At 41.1% G+C, this 21,292-nt stretch overlaps 1 protein-coding gene across 1 annotated transcript in view; it reads right to left on the bottom strand.

The window, feature by feature from the left end:
* Positions 1–21,292, bottom strand: part of dnah5l (dynein, axonemal, heavy chain 5 like) — a 326,877-nt gene that overhangs the window by 59,572 nt on the left and 246,013 nt on the right. Inside the window, exons 65-66 of the mRNA XM_080217022.1 lie at positions 17,647–17,817; positions 15,875–16,253 (exon numbers count right to left, since the gene is read on the bottom strand). Coding sequence (XP_080073148.1) covers positions 15,875–16,253; positions 17,647–17,817 — 550 coding nt within the window. The remainder of the gene's footprint in view (positions 1–15,874; positions 16,254–17,646; positions 17,818–21,292) is intronic.

Here is a 21,292-nt window from a genome sequence, read left to right as displayed (position 1 = left end):
CAAAGTTGATTAAATTTTCCAGTTCCAATCGAGAGCAGGAAACAACGCCACTATAGTCATCAATGTACCAGTAAAAAGAGTTGAAGAAGGTAGGATGAATAGAACTTGGATTAATGGCAATGAAGTTTTTGACAAGCAACATCAAAAACTAACATACAATATTTTAACAAAGATCATAGAAGAGTCGACAGAAGAGAAGGGCATAAAGACTACACAAAACAAAACAGTTTATATTTTGTTATAATAAAAGATGGAGTGGAGTTAATAGATCAGCCATGACATTTCTGAATGGAGATGCAGTCTCAAAGGGTCAAATAGGCCTGTTGTATTCTTATGTTTTGCAAATTGTATAAAGACATCCTTAAGACAAGTATTAAAATTGCTTTAATGTTTCAATCGTTGAGAAATTCATAAAGACCATTTGTAATGCAGCAACCCTTATGTTTGCCATTTCACAGTGATGTGAAAATATCTTTGTGGCAATGTAAAGACAAGCTGATGTAAATTACAGTCATAAAATATTATCGCCAATAAGCATAAATGCAATAGAAATAAAATGGTTCATCAGCTTGACTTAAATTGCTTGAAGTAAGCTAATAACACATTCTCTGGTTTTAACAAGATTCATTAATGAATGATTAATAGGATACAGTATAGAAAAATTAGTTCAAGGCCATCTCAGTTCATTGGCAATATCCTGCAACAATCAAAACTGGATAATGAGCTCACTTGCCTGCTTAGAAATTCAAGAAATCCATATGATACTAAAACATTATCTGTAGCAACCCATAAACATTAACTATACCACTTAATCTTCATATTCAAAGAACAGAAACTCTGATCAACAATGAATTGTGCTGCTGTAGACAGGGTTTACAATGCACAAACTAATTACATTGGTTGACTCTTCCCTATAAATTTGCAAACTATGTTTTTGCACAGCCTGCACAACTCTGCATTATGCCTAATCTCTAAATTCACAAATATCACCACATGGAGTGCATTGGTTCAGGAAGGTGATCCATTCCTGCCTTCTAAAGGACAATTGGAGAAGATCATGAATGTTAGCCCTATCTCCAACACCCATATCCCAAAAACAATTTTTTAAAACATCTTATATTCACCTTGTGCATAACAACCATGTAATTTTTCAGCGATAAAGTATCTATTTAAAAATATAAACCAATGCACTGCTACCAAATAAATGCACAATTTCAATTAATACTACATTTCCACAAATGTACAGAATGTTCTTCTCACTTGATTTTACTCAGCATGAATAATAAGAAGCAAAAAACATTAAACAGATTATGAGTCATAAATCTAATGAAGCTAACTGAGGGCTAGCACTATGCTAAATACCAAACTCAGCCATCTATTATGTAAGCTAACTGGTGCAATACCAATAGATCAGAGCAAAGCTATGTAGACCTACCACATATTAATGAGATTTTTTTAAGAAATCATTCATGGGAAAATGGTATCGCTGGCAAGACCAGCATTTGTTGCACTATCCTAATTGCCCTTGAGAAGGTACAGGTGAGCTGTCTTTATTATTAACTGCACTCCATGTGATATAAATGCACTCATGGAGCTGTTATGGAGGGAGTTCCAGGCTTTTGGCCCAGTAACAATGAAGATATAGGCTTCAAGTCAGGATAGAATGTAAGAACATAAGAACTAAGAGTAGGAGTCGGCCATCTGGCCCCCCGAGCCTGCTCCGCCATTCAATAAGATCATGGCTGATCTTTTTGTAGACTCAGCTGCACTTACCTGCCATTCACCATAACCCTTAATTCCTTTACTGTTCAAAAATTTATCTATCCTTGCCTTAAAAAACATTCAATGAGGTAGCCTCAACTGCTTCCCTGGGCAGAGATTTCCACAGATTCACAACCCTTTGTGTGAAGAAGTTTTTCCTCAACTCATTCCTAAAGCCGCTTCCTCTTATTTTGAGGCTATGCCCCCTGGTTCTAGTTTCACCCAACTTTGCAAATAGTATCCAACAACATTTGCTTTGTGTCTTTTAATATCAAACTTTTACTTCAAGACCTAAGCCTGGACTGAGAGTGAGTCAGATTTCAAACAATGACGAGACAGAGTATGGGATAGAGATAGAGAATCTATTGAACTACTGTGACAACAATAATCTCTTCCTCAATGTCAACAAAATGAAGGAGATTGTCATCAACTTCAGAAAGCATAGTGGAGAACATATCCCTGTCTACATCAAATAAATGATAGAGAGTTTTTAGGTGTCCAGATCACCAACAACCTGCCCTGGTCCCCCCATGCTGACACTAGGTGCTAAGAAAGCCCACCACTTCTTTCTCAGAATACTAAAGAAGTTTGGCATGTCAGCTATGACTCTCACTAACTTTTACAGATGCACCATAGAAAGCATTCTTTCTGGTTGTATCACAGCTTGGTATGGCTCCTGCTCTGTCCAGGACTGCAAGAAATGACAAAACTTCGTGAATGTAGCCCAATCTATCATGCAAACCAGCCTCCATCCATTGACACTGTCTACACTTCCCACTGCCTTGGCAAAGCAGCCAGTATAATTAAGGAACCCAGGCTCCTCAGATATTCTCTCTTCCACCTTTTTCCATTGGAAAAAAGATGCAAAAGTCTGAGGTCACGTACCAACGGATTGAAGAACAGCTTCTTCCATGTTGCCATCAGACTTTTGAATGGACTTACCTTGCATTAAGTTGATCTTTCTCTACACTCCAGCTATGACTGAAATACTACATTCTGCACTCTCTTGTTTCCTTTTCTATGAACCGTATGCTTTGTCTGTATAGTGCGCAAGAAACAATACTTTTCACTGTATGCTAATATATGTGACAATAATAAATCAAATCAAATTAAATATTTTGTCTGGCATAATGGCATAGCGAGCTGAATTTGGTAGTGTAAAGCATGAGCAGTGCAACTAATTCTTTAAGACATTCACTTCACCTATGTCGCAGGATATTTCTCCTCTTGCTTCTTGCTCTGTAGGTTTTCTGCAAACAAGTTTGAAAAACTGAAGTACAAATTTCAAAATCCATTTCATGTAATGTATTTTTATAAGAAAGATTGGATGTAAATTAAAGTGAGAGACAAGAGAGACAGAATGAGTAAGAGCCTGATAAAGGTCTTTGTGTGGTCTTGTGGAGGATATGGGGCATCGTGGTAGTGGGTTGGAATCCAAGAATGCCTATGTGCTGACAAATTTAAGAAGATGAACTCATCATCATATTTTTCTTCCGCTTCCCACTTGGCAGTGAAGTTGCTGTGCTGAAATTGCAACCCACGGTTTCATGTGACAGAATTAGACATTCAGCAATCTGTGCAAAACATCTAAACATACGGAAGACTCAAAGATAATTCATGAGCTTAAGACTGCACACTGGGAGGATACGCATGCCTCCATACTTCTTGGTGATGTCAAAGATCCTGAATTTTCATATGGGAATGCAGAACATTTTGGTTAACAGCCATCTTATAAAATTTAGGTTGGACACCAAAGCCAGAGTTATGGCCCCATCGGACAAAGAACTGCTACAATCCCAATGGATGTTACTACTGAATGGGAAGATTCCAGAATGGAACCCTGGTTTACTTTTTTGTAGAAAACATGGAGAACAGAGTCAGAGGGCTGCCAATTAGCCAAAAAAACATACATAACACATTATCACTTTGATTATGGGACAATACTTCTTTACTCCCCCATTAGCTTCACAATGTAGTTTTCAAAAAACATCCCACTCTGAACCAAATATCTGATGCCTCTCAACCATGGATTTATTTTACAATCCCCCCTCAGGTGACTATTACATGAGGAATTCCAAACTCTGTTCTCCAAAATAAATACTTAAAAATCTTCTATTGAACAATGCGTCCCATCATCTATTTGTATTAATAATCCACTCCAGGTTTTCCAACTAGCCTTTCAAACAAAGCTTCTGCTCCACTTTTTAATCAAGTAATCCAGCACCAGGTTTTCCACCTCTCCTTTCAAGCTTATCTTGAATTGCAACATGCATCCAAAATTTGACGCAAACTCAGGTACCCAACAGAAAACTATTGCTTCAAAAATTGGAAATAGGGACAAATCTTGATTCAGGGATTGATTCAGATATGTGGCTTGCCTATAGCTAACCTCATCAGTTCTTCTCTTCCCAGGTCTGATTTTGACTTTCATAAGCAATAGTCTGCTCCAAAGACAGTTCCTCTTTGATCTTTTTCAATTCAATATTCCTAGAGCTTCTTTTCTATTTCCTGCATATCAGTTCTTTAGTTCCCCCAGAGCTTGCTTTCATCCTTCTTACTTTGTTGTATGCCTTTTCTGCTTCTAACACAGCCATGAGAACTATCTTTTCTCTCACTACCTGGCTCCAACTGCGATAAATCTAGCTAAAACTAAACTCAAAAAGTCTTCCTGCCCTAAAGATATCTCTGGTTGCTAAGCACAACTATATACTTCTGCCAGCTTGTTAACTTATGCCTTGACGCCCTCTAAGCACAATAGAAATGCAACTTTATCTGAAAGCAAAAACCCCCAGATGGAAGCACGTTTGTCTGGCATGAATCTAACTACATGTTTACCCTTCCTTACAAAGAAACGTTGAATTTAATCCATTTAAAATTATGCCTTATTTCTAATATTTAACAATAAAATTATAGATTACTTAAAACTACCTCTGTTTTACTGACAGAATTGTGACTCAGAAATCTTTGGCTTCAAACATCAGACACATTAGGGGAATCTGACTTCTGATCATCGGCGTGATTCTGGAACCACTAGGATACTGTGGCAAACAAATCTTCAAGCTGATGCATTCATTCAGAAGCAGTATTTTTTTCCCCTGAGCAAAGATGTCTGTGCGGCCTGGAATCTCCTCAAAATGGAAGAAAATGCCAAAGTAATCACGGTCTTAAATGATACAAAAGTTTTTGAGAGCTCCAACAAGAGAAAGTATCCTAACTGGGACTTCAGCTCTGAACCGTCTTCTCTCTTTAGAGAACGGTTTTGCCCATTTTTGTTACAGGTGCAGGAATGCCCTCAATGGTCTGACCAGCCATCCATTCAGATAGAGAATACACAAAAATTCAAACAATAACCAGAAGAGCCTCAACCTCTGTCCCGACAACTGTTAATGAGGTCAACATTGTGGCTAAAGCTGAAATTCCCAACCAATGTGACAGTATCGCAGAAGATGCTAGCATTGAGTAGCACCCATGAATTGCCAACTGTAAACTGCACAGCTGAATATAAAGGTACGTTACCAAAAAAACACATTCTCATGACAGGAATGGCCATCTTCCATTACACAGGACATCACCATGACCCACACGATGAAAGGAGAAGGGGAGAAATGGAAACAAGCACAATGTTCATCCACACGACAAAAAACAGGAGGGAGCAACAACCACTTATCGCCACAATCGACAAAGAGCAGTTCAGTACCAAGAAATGGAAAAAGAAGATACCAAGGTGCCAGAAAAATGACAGAGTTTACCTGCAACAATCAGGGCTACCACGCCTCCGATAATGGTGTAAATGAGATTTGGAAGGGTTATAAAGCCTCCAGACTGCCTGAACTTGAAAGAAGGAAACAGGGTCGTGATAATTATGTAAATATACAGGATAAACTAGAATAACTTGAAATACATTTGATAAAGACCTGGGGAGAGGTGGGCATAAGAGTTAATGTGGAACTATGGTTCCAGTTCCACCCCACAGTGATATAAGAGAACACATAATCTGTACCCTGGAAGTCAGACTTATCACTCTGAGATTGACAGAGCAGTGTACACAAGCAGGCATGGAGACAGCTCCTAGCTTGAACTATTTAATGTGCATAGCTCATGTAATTAATAAATACAATTGTTAATCTACATTAATCGTTACAATGGTGAAGACTTCAGTAAGACTACAAAATGGCATCAAACTCACTGCAGCACCAGAGCCGAGAGTTCAGGGTCACCAATGGTGGCAGAGAGGCTGTGATCAGCAGAAATGGGGCCAAAGGCATTCTTGAGAGGTTAAGGGCGGATTCACACTGCTTTTAGTCCACAAGAAGTGCTCTGGAAAGCATTTGACTTTAAGGTTCCTGTCTCCATCTTGCTCCAAAACCTTACAAAATTTAAATGTTAACTGTTGGAGCAAAATCAGGTTTAGCATCTTACTGTAGGAGCCAGATTTAAATATTATAATGCAATGCCCCACCTTTCTAAGATGGAACACAGACACATCTGTCATGATTCTCCATGAGAAAAACGAAATGCTGCCACTAGCGGGAAATTTAGAGTGGTTCATGCTGGCACTGGTGGCTCTTGCCAGATGAGTAGTTAAAAATATTCAAAAGGGGAATACACCGGCAAGTCTGATTTCACAGAAATTGGGGTGCCATCTTCGAAGGGCAAATCTCAGTTCTGCTACAGGCCACCCACCAGTGCCCCGATGGCGATTGTGACCCCCTCCCCCACTGAGAAGGGTTACACTCCCAACCATACACCACTGAGGTGCTATCTCCCCCACCTACTGAATGAACAGGTCACCCCCGCCACCCCCCCCCCCCCCCGCCCCCCCCCCCCCCCCCCCCCCCCCACACAATGCTACAGGCACAAGGGTGATCCCCCCCACCCCCCAGTCAGAGGGCTGACCCCCTAATCCCCTTGCAACAGGAGAGACACACTGTGTGGTCAAAAGCCCCGTCTGTCAGATCCTCCTCTTGGATGTGACACACTGGCAGTGACACCTTGACAGGGAGGCATGCAGGCAGAATATATTCTCTCACTTGGGTTTTTGCATTCTGTTTAATAGAAACCAGATGGCAGGATCAGAGGAGAAAGTGAGTTAACAAATGAAGGTTCTCTGGCTTCTCAATACCCACCTTTGGTTGGAGCATATGGAAATGTGAGGTATGAAGAGAGCAAAAATACGCCTAAATGTTGTAGGAAGAACCAAAGATTATTTAGGCCAGTGGGCTGGGTGATGAATGTCCCTTATTAACAAGTTTCGTTTGAAACCCTGACACAGGTAAGAGGGCTGTAAGATGGTTATTTACGTTCAAGGTGACAGCTCCATGATACTTTCTCAAGGGCAGTTGGGATTGGTATTAGATACTCCCACAGAATAGAAAGGAAATGTGCTTAAACTTCAAGATGTGGACATATATTTGACTTGGAATATGCTAAAGAAAAAGAGCAGAAAATTGAAATTGAAACAGAAGGACAAATAAAATCTAATGCAAAACACTGAATACTGGATTACAAATGCAGCTTTTATCACTGAAGACTGAATTTACCCTTCAGGTCTTAGTACCATGTCATATTCAAGTGAAAATGTCAGTGGACCATTATATTCTTCCTGCCACAATTGCGAGCATATCTTTTCTTTTTTAAATTTTTAGTGAAATCTTTATTAACTGCTGTAATAGAGGGGACGACTGCAGGAAATAATGAAAACTAGCAGACAATCAAAGTTTCATTGTGTGACATCTTATTGAGATTGCTGAACCAAATGCCAGGCATGTACAGGTAATTGCCTTGAAGCGAGTGAAATGGAGGAACTTAATTTGCAATAAAACAGAGAATTCAGATCCTGAACATCAATTCAGTTGTAAGCTGCAGGATAATTCTGCTGGGAATCAGCACAAATGTATGTGAGGGAGGTTCTCTGATTAAAATAGTTCTGTCTCACAGGGGAGGGTTGATGCTACAATGGATGGCTGCCAATCCAAACTGTTCCAGCAGCTTCAGGTATAGCAACCTTTTGTTGGAATTGATTGTTCTCCACTTCTAAAAAGAGCCGAATCACAAGATTAAGTTGCTGTTCACTTTGGGAGTCCAAGTATGGGATTCTCCGGCCGCTCTCGCCCCATAGAATTCGTACACTACAGAAAGAGGCCATCTGGCCCATCGAGTCTGTACCAACCACAATCCTAACCAGGCCCTACTCCTGTAACCTTCAGTATATCCTGCTAATCCCCCTGACATTAGAGACAATTTAGCATGGCCAATCAATCTAACCTGCACATCTTTGGACTGTGGGAGGAACCCAGAGCACCCGGAGGAAACCCACGCAGGCACAGGGAGAAAGTGCAAACTCCACACAGACAATGACCCTGGCGCTGTGAGGCAGCAGTGCTAACCACTATGCCACCATCCCAAAACTAAGGATCCCACCTGATGTCAATGGACCTTTGCATAGTCAACCCTTCCCCTTCCATGTTTCTCATGGTGTGCAGGACAGGAGAAGACCCACATCCCCCAGGTCTATAGGCCTGAAACTTCGGCTGGGCTCTGATTTTATTCAATAAATCATCTCCTCAAAAAGACAAACTGCTCAGTTTACAAAGCTGAAAAACATGAATTATTAAGGTCAAATGGAAAGATAATTCAGCCATTTTTCCTTTGGAAGATAATCAGCTGTTATTGCATTTTATGCCATTATCAGTCAAGGTAAAATCATAGGGTAGGATTTTTCCACTGTGTTTATCCCAGAACTGGAAAATCACGCCCAAGGTCAACAAACTTTTGTGCAGTCTGCCCTGTGCCTGCTACAGTTTCTGTGCTGGGCGGGATGGGAAGACTCCCCCCTCCACCCCCATGAAGTCATAGGAAGGAACCCAGTTGTCCCATCAAAGCCATGCCTGCTGTCTGGAGGGTAATCCAATAAATCCCAATATTAGTTCTATCCCCATAGTCCTGCAAGCTTACTTCCCTTTAGTGTTTCTGCAATTTCCTTTTGAGGAGGCCTTGTGATTTAGTGGCTGTGTCCCTGTCTATGGGCCAGAAAGATTGAACAAAGAACAAAGAATAAAGAAAATTACAGCACAGGAACCTTCGGCCCTCCAAGCCTGCACTGGCCATGCTGCACAAATATAAACTAAACCTCCCCACGCAACTCTTCTGAGGCCCATATCCCTCTATTCCCATCCTATTCATGTATTTGTCAAGATACCCCTTAAAACTCGTTATCGTATCTGCTTCCACGACTTCCCCCGGCAGCAAGTTCCAGGCACCCACCACCCTCTGTGTAAAAAACTTGCTTTGTACATCTCCCTTAAAACTTACCCCTCGCACTTTAAACCTGTGCACCCTAATAATTGATTCTTCCGCCCTGGGAAAAAGCTTCTGACTATCCATTCTGTCCATGCCTCTCGTAATCTTGTAGACTTCTATCAGGTCTCCCCTCAGTCTCCAACGTTCCAGTAAGAACAATCCAAGTTTCTCCAACCTCTCCTCATAGCTAATGCCTTCCGTACCGGGCAACATCCTGGTTAGTTTTTCTGTATCCTCTCCAAAGCCTCCACATCCTTCTGGTAGTATGGCGACCAGAATTAAACACTATATTCCAAATGCAGCCTATAAAGCTGCAACATGATTTGCCTATTTTTAAACTCAATGCCCCAGCCAATGAAGGCAAGAGTGCCATATGCCTTCTTGACTACCTTCTCCACCTGAGTTGCAACTTCCAGTGACCTGAGTATCTGTACCTAGATCCCTCTGCCTTTCAATACTTTTAAGGGTTCTACCATTTATTGTATATTTCCCAAGGTATTAAGCCTTCCAACATGCATTACCTCACATTCATCTGGATTAAACTCCATCTGCCATTTCTTTTCCCAAGTCTCCAATTGATCTATATCCTCCTGTATCGTCTGATGGTCCTCATCGCAACCTGCAATTCCACCAAACTTTGTGTTGTCCGCAAACTTACTAATCAAGGCAGTTATATTTTCCTCCAAATCATTTAAATATATTACAAGCAGCAAACATCCCAGCATTGATCCCTAAGGAATGCCGCTTATCACAGCACTCCATTCAGACATGCAACTTTCCACTGCAACCCTCTGTCTTCTATGACCGAGCCAGTTCTGTATCCATCTTGCCAGCTCACCTTCTGTACCAGTCTGCCATGAGGGACCTTATCAAAGGCCTTACTTAAGCCCGTGTAGACAACATCCACTGCCCTACCCTCATCAATCATCTACATGGGCGGCACGGTGGTTAGTGCTGCTGCTTCCGAGCGGCATGGACCCAGGCTCGATTCCCGGCTTGGATCACTGTCTGTGTGGAGTTTACATGTTCTATTGTGTCTGTGTGGGTTTCCTCCGGGTGCTCTGGTTTTCTCCTGCAGTCCGAAAGATGTGCTGGTTAGATGATTGACCCAAACAGGCACCAGAGTGGGGCAACTAGGGGAATTTCACAGTAACTTCATTGCAGTGTTAATGCAAGCCTTACTTGTGACTAATAAATAAACTTTACTTTTGTTACTTCTTCGAAAAACTCAATCAAGTAGTGGGATACAACTTCCTCTTCACAAAATCATGTTCCCTCTCGCTAATACACCCATGTATTTCCAAATGGGAGTAAATCATACCCCAAAGAATTTTATCCAATAATTTCCCTAACACTGACATAAGGTTTATTGGCCTGTATTTACCTGGACTACCCTTGCTACCCTTCTTAAACAAAGGAACAACATTGGTTATTCTCCAATCATCTGGGACCTTCCCTTGTCAGACTTTTTACTGTATGTACCTTCCCTAAAGCCATAGAATCATAGAGGTTTACAGCATGGAAACAGGCCCTCTGACCCAACTTGTCCATGCTGTCCTTTTTTAACACCTAAGCTAGTCCCAGTTGCCCAGCTTTTGGCCCATATCCCTCTATACTCCTCTTAACCATGTAACTGTCTAAACACTTCTTAAAAGACAAAATTATACCCGCCTCTGCTACTATCTCTGGCAGCTTGTTCCAGACATTCACCACCCTCTGTGTAAAAAATGCCCCTCTGGACACTTTTGTATCTCTCCCCTCTCACCTTAAACCTATGCCCTCTAGTTTTAGACTCCTCTACCTTTGGAAAAAGATATTTTCTATCTAGCTGCTCAGTGCCCCTCATTATTTTATAATCTCTATAAGATCACCCCAAGCCTCCTACGCTCCAGAGAAAAAAGTCTCAGTCTCTCCAGCTTCTCCTTATAACTCAAACCATCAAGTCCCGGTAGCATCCTAATAAATCTTTTCTGTACTCTTTCTAGTTTAATAATACCCTTTCTATAATAGGATGACCAGAACTGTACACAGTATTCCAAGTGTGGCCTTACCAATGTCTTATACATCTTCAACAAGATGTCCCAACTTCTGTATTCAATGTTCTGACCAATGAAAGCAAGCATGCCGAATGCCTTTTTCACCCCTCTGTCCACCTGTGACTACTTTCAAGGAGCTATGAACCTGTACCCCTAGGTCACTTTGTTCTGTAACTCTCCCCAGTGCCCTACCATTAACTGAGTAAGTCCTATCCTGGTTCAATCGGCCAAAATGCATCACCTCACATTTATCTAAATTAAACTCCATCTGCCTTTCATCAGTCCAATTGATCAAGATCCCACTGCAATCCAAGATAATCTTCTCCAGTATCTACTATGCCACCTATCTTGGTGTCATCTGCAAACTTACTAACAATGCCTAGTAAATACTCATCCAAATCATTAACACAAATGACAAATAACCGTGGACACAGCAACAATTCTGGATAGCCAGTGAGGATACAAAGATTTCTCTCAAGGCCCTAAGCAATTTCTTCCCTTGCCCCTCTCAGTATTCTGGGGTATATCCTATCAGGCCCTGAGGACTTGTCTAACTTAATGTTTCTCAAGAACCCCAATACCTCCTCCTTTTTGATCTCAACATGACCCAAATTATCTACACACCCTTCCCCAGACTCATTGTTCTCCAAGACGTTCCTTTTGGTGAATACTGATGCAAAGTATTCATTTAATATCTCGCCCATTTTCTCTGGCTCCATGTAAAGATTCCCTCCCCTGTCCTTGAGTGGGCCAATCCTCTCCCTGGTTACCCTCTTGCTCTTTATATATGTATAAAAATCCTTGGGATTTTCCTTATTCATGCTGGCCAATGATTTTTCGTGACCCATTTTAGCCCTCGTTACTCCTTGCTTAGGTTTCTTTCTTTTTTCCTTTCATTCCACATTTGCTTCATGTGTTCCTAGCCTCTTAGCATTGTCAAATGCTTCCTTTTTCTCTTTGACTAGGCTCACAATATCTCCAGCATCCGCAGTAATTTGCTTTTATCTCACAATATCTCTTGTTATACAGGGTTCCTGAAACTTGCCATACTTATCCTTCATCCTTACAGGAATGTGCCTGTCCTGAATCCCTATCAACTTACAGTTGAAAGCTTCCCACATGCCACATGTTGATTTACCCTCCAACATCTGCCCCAATCTATATTCTTCAGTTCCTGCTAATATTGTTGTAATTAACCTTCCCCAATTTAACACCTTCACTTGAGAACTATATTTAACTTTATCCATCAGTACCTTAAAGCTTACTGAATTGTGGTCACTGCTCCCGAACTGTTCCCCTACTGAAACATCAACCACCATGCCGGGCTCATTCCCCAATACCAGGTCCAGTATGGCCCTTTCCTGAGTTGGACTACCTACACACTGTTTCAAGAAGCCCTCCTGGATGCTCCTTATAAACTCTGCCCCCATCCATACCCTAACACTAACTGAGTCCCAGTCAATATAGGGGAAGTTAAAATCTCCCACCACAACAACCCTGTTACTCTTACACCTTGCCAAAATTTGCCTACATATCTGTTCCTCTATCTCCTGCTGGCTGTTGGGAGGTCTATAGTAAATTCCCAACATTGTGACCACACCTCTCTATCCCTGAGATTTACCCATATTGCCTTGCTGTATGAGCCCTCAGACATGTCCTCCCACAATACAGCTGTGATATTCTCTTTAACCAGTAGTGCAATTCCCCCAGCCCTTTTACATCCCCCTCTATGTTTTTTCTGAAATATCTTTATCCTGGGACATTAAGCTGCCAATCCTGTCCTTCCCTTAACCAAGTCTCTGTAATGACAACAACATCCTAGTTCCAAGTACTAATCCAGGCTCTAAATTCACCTGCCTTACCTGTTACATTTCCTACATTGAAAAAAATGCATTTCAGTCCACCAGACCTTCTTTGATTAGCAACAACACCCTGCCTCTTCTTCCTCTGAATCTTACTGACCTCACTCTCTAGTTCCCCTTCAGTTAATCCACCCTTGCTTTGGTTCCTACCTCCTTGACAAACTAGTTTAAATCTTCCTGTGTGATACTAGCAAACCTCAATGCCAGAATATCTATGCTTGGGTACATTTCAGCACTTGTTGGGCACAGAAAGAGAGTTCATGTTGTGATTCAATGGGCAGATAATCAGCATAGAAATCCCTCCACCACCACCCCACTATTCCCCAAAGAGAAAAAAAAGTGCACGAAGATACGCTTAGAAAAAAAAGTACATTTTCTTTTGAAATCATTCATCATTTCCACTTCCCCCACCCTCGTAGGCAGTGAGTTCCAGGTCATTACCATTCATTGCTTTAAACAGTTCTTCCTCACATCTCTATATCAATTGACTAAAGCTTTAATTTGTGTAATTCTAGTCCTTGTACTATCAGCAAATGGCAACAGCTTTCTCTGTCTACCTTTTCTAAAAGTAAAATATCTTCAGACTGAATCTATCCGAACTGAAACACTCATTAAAACAAATGTGCTCCTAGCTCTTCATTCTTCTTCCATATAAAAGTCAACATATCTCAGGGTCAGTGAGTAATGCATTAATTTAACGGCTCATTTAATTCTTCGAGACGTATTATTTAAAACAGACAATTTCTTCAACTTGATCAGTGAATAAAGTTAATCCCTCAATTAAAACACTTTTGTTCTCAATATCCTTGCTGGATGAATGAGTGTTATTTTACTGGGGCTCTGAAGAAATAGAACAGCTCACCAAACACTTTCAGAATTGTGTAAAAACATCTGGCAGCATTCCCCCATGTATTCACCCATGATGTCAATAATGTTCCAGTATCATTACAAGCAATATAACATTTTAGTTACTCATCCTAATCAGAATTGATGGCAAGCGTAGATCTGGACCACTTTCATTTCACACACTAGATTTTTTTTCTGATGTTTTCAATCTATTTGCCTGAACTGTCAAGAGTCTCCTAGACCCAAGACACTGATGGTCATTGGTCACCCAATCTCGGAGTAAATATCAGCCTAGCATGATTGTCTAAGCACACACAATCCTGACTTGGAAATATATCACTACTGGGCCAAAACTCTGGAAATCCTTACTTAACAGCACTGTGGGTCTCACAGTCCTCAACCATTCAAGAAGGCTGTTCATCATCATCTTTTCAAAGATAGTTAGGGTGGGGCAACAAATACAGGCTTTGTCAGTGATACTCTCATCTTATGAATAAATATTTTTAAAAAATAGAGATTGAAAGAGTTAACAATATAAATTAGGATTTTTTGAACCATTTTATTATCCCCAACTCTCACTGGTCATCTAATTTCTGCAAAAATTTTGAAGGATAATTAAGAATGTTCAAAGCGGCACTGCAAACCTGAGCATATGTTAACTGAGAATATTTGGTGGGAGAGTCCGCAGGCTTAAAGATCTTTTTTCTTACTTATCTAAATATTATCTTTGCAGCTCAGCCCTTTGCCTCCCCTTATTCAGGTTTCCCTTCTTCCCTCTATTAAATTTTTCTTTTGTTTTGTTAGTTCTCACTCTCTGTTCAGATAGATCTGCAGGCACTGCTTGAGAAAGAACGTGGAGTTTTCCTAGCTAATATGTATCCCTTATTAAACACTCCAAAAAACAAAATGATTATATTGTTGCTGTTGTGGGATCTTGCAGTGTGCAATTTGACTGCCACTTTCCATTCCCTACAGGTGGACACTGCTGGAAAGATTGGCATTTATTGTCCATTCCTAGTTGCCCAGAGAAGATGATGGTGGGCATTCTTTTTTGATTTTGATTTGATTTATTATTGTCACATGTATTAGTATTCTTGAATAATTGCTTGAGTTATTTTTACACAACTGAGTTGCTAGATGGACCACTTCAGAAAGCAGTTCAATAAACACATGATGGTGTGGTTTGAAATCAGATGCAGACCAGACCAACCTAAAATGACAGCTTCCCTTCACCAACATGAGCCAATGACAATGACAGTTTTGTTTTAAATCCATATTGAGTTATCAACTAATTTCAAATTTGGAAAATAATGTGGCTGGATTTGAATTCAGTGGATTTCTTGCCCTATAATGTAACCACAACATGACAATATCCTATCACTGCACATATAACAGCACTGACTATACTTCACTTGCAATTCATTGGCTTGAATTATTTTGGGATATCAAGAGGACTAAAAGTGCTAATTAAATGTAAATTCCTTTTTACTGGGGTTCCTTTTCCAGGTTTTGTTGTCTGCGGATAGGGCCCTATTAAATAGGATTAGTTGCCTTTCTTTTTCCTTTCATTATCTTTAAGTCTCAACTAGTGATCTAGTTTTGGTTACATTTGATGCACAAATTACAGTTTCTAGCATTTACTTTTATTTATCGTTGATCATGCTGCTTCGAAAATTACATGGCTCTTATGTTTTGCACCTGAAAAAGATTCTAAATAAGTTAAATTAACCTCAAATATAAAATAGATGAATGTATTAATACCGACACTGTCTAATATTACATTCAAAAATTACCAGGATTATATGAGTACTTGTGTGAAGAAATTCATTCTTTCAGAACCATCTGCTAATTGGGTCAGTCACTCAAAGGAACAATGAGGGTGAAAAAGATTTGTATTCATTATGAATATCTTTTAGTCGAAGACTTTTATAACTATGACTAGGTCTAAAGCCAAGTGTTTGATGTTTGGCATTTGTTTGTTGTCTGCCTTCCGAATTGAACAAGAAGTTTAGATTCCAACACAGATTTTATCAAAGGTACTCTTCAAATCATTTAATGAGTGAAGGTTACCTTTAATCAAAGTCTGGAAATCTTCATGAGAGATCTTCTTGGACTGGAGATCAATCTTGAGTGCCATAAGCAGAGTGAAAAGGAATTTGTGATTCTCATATAGACCTCGCGCTGTATATCTGAACACTTCATAGGTGAGATATTCAATGATGTTAGCAATTCGCTTAGAGGTGACCTGCGATTTTGTGGATTTCTCCATGGATATGTCAAAAATACCCAGGAACTGTCGAAGTGATGTCTGGTACATGACATTCACTAGACTCATTTCAACAATGAGGAAGTAAAGGATGCTGCCACGTGAAGCGACTGGCCGATACTCCTCACGAGCGGCGTTGATCTTCACCTCTGTCTGTGCAGCTGTGTTCAGTTTTTCACTCACCTGGGAGTAAAATTAGATTTTCAAACTCCTTATTTATCTATGACCATAAAATAAATTTAAAAATCCATTCTTTCAATTGTAAAGAAAAATTGATTCAGACAATGTAGCAAAATGAATGTGATTAGTGCTTGTGCAGGACCCTGACCACAAGGGTTCTCCTTCCGAGCAATCTCTGGGCTCAGACCATTCCTAATTTTTCTATTTCTGCTGTGCCCCCATTATTTTTTGTATTTCCTGGGGAGCAAGACTGTGTGACATACAGACTTGAATTTCATCTCTCAAAAACCTGTTTGCCATCAGGATCAGAGAGGTAATGGGCCAACAACCATCAGAAGCTTTCACATTGCCATTTTAGGCGGGCCTCAATTTAGATATGTAAAAGCAAGGAGCTCTAATTAATATATTAAAATGAGTGTCCTATAATGCCATAAGATCAGCTCTTTCTGCACTTCTGATAAGAAAATGATATTTGGATCTTATGGCATTATAGGACACTCATTTTGCTCGCGACTTGAACCGTCCATAGTTTGTAGTTGAATTCAGCTAACCAGTATGTTCTTCCAACTATGGGAGGAAACCCACACAGACCCAGGGAGAACATGCAGACTACGCACAGATAGTCACCCAAGCTGGGAATTGAACCCGGGTCCCTGGCGCCGTGAGGCAGCAGTGCTAACCACTGCGTCACTGTGCAGCCCCATGGAATTCATGGAAACGGAGAAATTGAGGGGACATGGAGCTGAGGTACAGATCAGATATAACTTAATAGTGGATAAGGTTTGAGAGACTGAATGAGCTAATCCTATATTCCTCTTCTTTAAATGGATACTAAAAGGCCCCTTCGCACTTGATGCTGCTGCATTTCCTATCTTCTGAAACAGTGAGCTAGCTATAAACATTAAAGTTAAAACATTGCGCGGGATTTTCCAGCGGCACCTGAAACCGGAAAATCTCGCCTGAGGTCAATGGACCTTTCCATGCCCGCTGCGATTCCCATGATGGGCAGAATGAGAAAATTTCCTCATATATTTCAATGAGTTCTGTTCTCGAAGGTTGATCAGACTTCCAGCCAATGTCATTGGTCAGGGAAAGTCCACTGCTCTTCTGATGTAATCTATTTTACATTCAACTTCCTTCAGCTTCAGGTTTTTTTTAAGTCTCAAAATTTTGATTTGAACCAAACGGAGATGTAACTGGATCTGAAAGAAACATTAATGTGTGAGATTTTCCAGCCCGCTCACCAGAAACTGGAAAATCCCACCCGAGGTCAATGGACTTTTTCATAACCCGTTCCCCCTCCTGCTTCAATTTCTTTGGTGGCCGGAACAGGAAAATTCGCACTTATGGATCAAAGAGCCAGGCCTAGAATAATATTTTTCTCAGTCATTTTTACCTCCTCAGCCGTTATCTTGGTGACCTGAAGTACTTCAATCAATGATTCGTCCTCCACCAGAGAGCCTTCTGTGCTGGTTAGACGATATAACAAGTTATCTTCCAATTCTTGCATTCTCCGCTTGTTTGATGTGACTTCTTCCATCAGTTGCACCCTCTCTGCTTCCAACTCCTAGTGTATAGGAGCAATTAAATATGTTAATAGTCTGAAAGTTCTTGACAATGGCCCCAGTCACCAAGTATGAATCAATCCTGTTATAGCCACTAAATCTCGCAATTTGAGATCTTCCCACCGCCAGTGACATGATCAGGTTCACGCTCTCACTGGACGTGAAATTTCCATGAATTTAAATAGATTTCAATATAAGTAAAGGGCTTGATGATGTAGCATTGGCCCATGATGAATCCTCACCCCTGGCGACATGATGTTATGTCGTCACAAATCATTAATTGTCAGGGACACAGAGGTGCTAGGAGAGCCAGGACGTTGAGAGACTAGGCTGGGCATTGCCCCCTGATCCAAAACTTTCAATCAGATGGTTAGAATTGCTGCATCTGATACGATCAGACAGAAAACTGACCACTTTCCTGAATACATTTAAAAAGTGCACTAATCCACTATGCAGACAAAACTCCTCAATGCAGAAATCCACACAGAGGGCAGAAAAGAGACCAGGGTGGAAGCCACACCACTTTTTATGACACTAGCTGCCACAAGATAACATTAAATGTCCACTGTGAATGTGAGTATGTGAGTGAGTGAGTGAGTGAGTGAGTGAGTGAGTGAGTGAGTGAGTGAGTGAGTGAGTATGTGAGTGAGTATGTGAGTGAGTATGTGAGTGAGTATGTGAGTGAGTATGTGAGTGAGTGACTGAGTATGTGAGTGGGTGAGTGAGTATGTGAGTGAGTGAGTATGTGAGTGAGTGAGTGAGTATGTGAGTGAGTGAGTGAGTATGTGAGTGAGTGAGTGAGTATGTGAGTATGTGAGTGAGTATGTGAGTGAGTATGAGTGAGTGAGTGAGTATGTGAGTGAGTATGTGAATGAGTATGTGAGTGAGTGAGTGAGTGAGTGAGTGAGTGAGTGAGTGAGTGAGTGAGTGAGTGAGTGAGTATATGAGTGAGTATGTGAGTGAGTGAGTGAGTAAGTATGTGAGTGAGTGAGTATGTGAGTGAGTGAGTATGTGAGTGAGTGAGTGAGTGAGTATGTGAGTGAGTGAGTACGTGAGTGAGTGAGTGAGTACGTGAGTGAGTGAGTGAGTACGTGAGTGAGTGAGTGAGTATGTGAGTGAGTGAGTGAGTATATGAGTGAGTGAGTGAGTGAGTATGTGAGTGAGTGAGTGAGTATGTGAGTATGTGAGTGAGTATGTGAGTGAGTATGTGAGTGAGTATGTGAGTGAGTATATGTGAGTGAGTATATGTGAGTGAGTATGAGTGAGTGAGTGAGTGAGTGAGTATGTGAGTGAGTGAGTGAGTATGTGAGTGAGTGAGTATGTGAGTGAGTATGTGAGTGAGTATGTGAGTGAGTGAGTGAGTGAGTGAGTGAGTGAGTGAGTATATGAGTGAGTATGTGAGTGAGTATGTGAGTGAGTATGTGAGTGAGTATGTGAGTGAGTATGTGAGTGAGTGAGTGAGTGAGTATGTGAGTGAGTGAGTATGTGAGTGAGTGAGTATGTGAGTGAGTGAGTATGTGAGTGAGTGAGTGAGTGAGTGAGTATGTGAGTGAGTGAGTATGTGAGTGAGTATGTGAGTGAGTGAGTGAGTGAGTGAGTGAGTATATGAGTGAGTGAGTGAGTATGTGAGTGAGTGAGTATATGAGTGAGTGAGTGAGTATATGAGTGAGTGAGTGAGTGAGTATGTGAGTGAGTGAGTGAGTAAGTATGTGAGTGAGTGAGTGAGTAAGTATGTGAGTGAGTGAGTGAGTGAGTGAGTGAGTATATGAGTGAGTGAGTGAGTATGAGTGAGTGAGTGAGTAAGTATGTGAGTGAGTGAGTGAGTAAGTATGTGAGTGAGTATGTGAGTGAGTGAGTGAGTGAGTATGTGAGTGAGTGAGTATGTGAGTGAGTGAGTGAGTATGTGATTGAGTGAGTGAGTATGTGAGTGAGTGAGTGAGTGAGTATGTGAGTGAGTGAGTGAGTATGTGAGTGAGTGAGTATGTGAGCGAGTGAGTGAGTGAGTATGTGAGTGAGTGAGTATGTGAGTATGTGAGTGAGTGAGTGAGTGAGTATATGAGTGAGTGAGTGAGTGAGTATGTGAGTGAGTGAGTATATGAGTGAGTGAGTGAGTGAGTGAGTATGTGAGTGAGTGAGTGAGTGAGTGAGTGAGTATGTGAGTGAGTGAGTGAGTGAGTATGTGAGTGAGTGAGTACGTGAGTGAGTGAGTGAGTATGTGAGTGAGTGAGTGAGTGAGTGAGTATGTGAGTGAGTGAGTGAGTAAGTATGTGAGTGAGTGAGTGAGTAAGTATGTGAGTGAGTGAGTGAGTGAGTGAGTATATGAGTGAGTGAGTGAGTATGAGTGAGTGAGTAAGTATGTGAGTGAGTGAGTGAGTAAGTATGTGAGTGAGTATGTGAGTGAGTGAGTGAGTATGTGAGTGAGTGAGTGAGTATGTGAGTGAGTGAGTATGTGAGTGAGTGAGTGAGTATGTGATTGAGTGAGTGAGTATGTGAGTGAGTGAGTGAGTGAGTATGTGAGTGAGTGAGTGAGTGAGTATGTGAGTGAGTGAGTGAGTATGTGAGTGAGTGAGTGAGTATGTGAGCGAGTGAGTGAGTGAGTATGTGAGTGAGTGAGTATGTGAGTATGTGAGTGAGTGAGTGAGTATATGAGTGAGTGAGTGAGTGAGTATGTGAGTGAGTGAGTATATGAGTGAGTGAGTGAGTGAGTGAGTATGTGAGTGAGTGAGTGAGTGAGTGAGTATGTGAGTGAGTGAGTATGTGAGTGAGTGAGTATGTGAGTGAGTGAGTACGTGAGTGAGTGAGTGAGTATGTGAGTGAGTGAGTGAGTGAGTGAGTATATGAGTGAGTGAGTGAGTATGTGAGTGAGTGAGTGAGTAAGTATGTGAGTGAGTAAGTATGTGAGTGAGTATGTGAGTGAGTGAGTGAGTGAGTGAGTATATGAGTGAGTGAGTGAGTATGTGAGTGAGTGAGTATGTGAGTGAGTGAGTGAGTATGTGAGTGAGTGAGTGAGTGAGTATGTGAGTGAGTGAGTATGTGAGTATGTGAGTGAGTGAGTGAGTATATGAGTGAGTGAGTGAGTGAGTATGTGAGTGAGTGAGTATATGAGTGAGTGAGTGAGTGAGTGAGTATGTGAGTGAGTGAGTGAGTGAGTATGTGAGTGAGTGAGTATGTGAGTGAGTGAGTATGTGAGTGAGTGAGTATGTGAGTGAGTGAGTACGTGAGTGAGTGAGTGAGTATGTGAGTGAGTGAGTGAGTGAGTGAGTATATGAGTGAGTGAGTGAGTATGTGAGTGAGTGAGTGAGTAAGTATGTGAGTGAGTAAGTATGTGAGTGAGTATGTGAGTGAGTGAGTGAGTATGTGAGTGAGTGAGTATGTGAGTGAGTATGTGAGTGAGTGAGTGAGTGAGTGAATGAGTATATGAGTGAGTGAGTGAGTATGTGAGTGAGTGAGTATGTGAGTGAGTGAGTGAGTATGTGA

Source organism: Carcharhinus amblyrhynchos, chromosome 2 (genome assembly GCF_965287045.1).
Source record: "Carcharhinus amblyrhynchos chromosome 2, sCarAmb.v2.hapA, whole genome shotgun sequence".
In the NCBI taxonomy this organism is placed as follows: Eukaryota; Metazoa; Chordata; class Chondrichthyes; order Carcharhiniformes; family Carcharhinidae; genus Carcharhinus; species Carcharhinus amblyrhynchos.
This window is presented reverse-complemented; position numbering and strand designations above follow the sequence as displayed.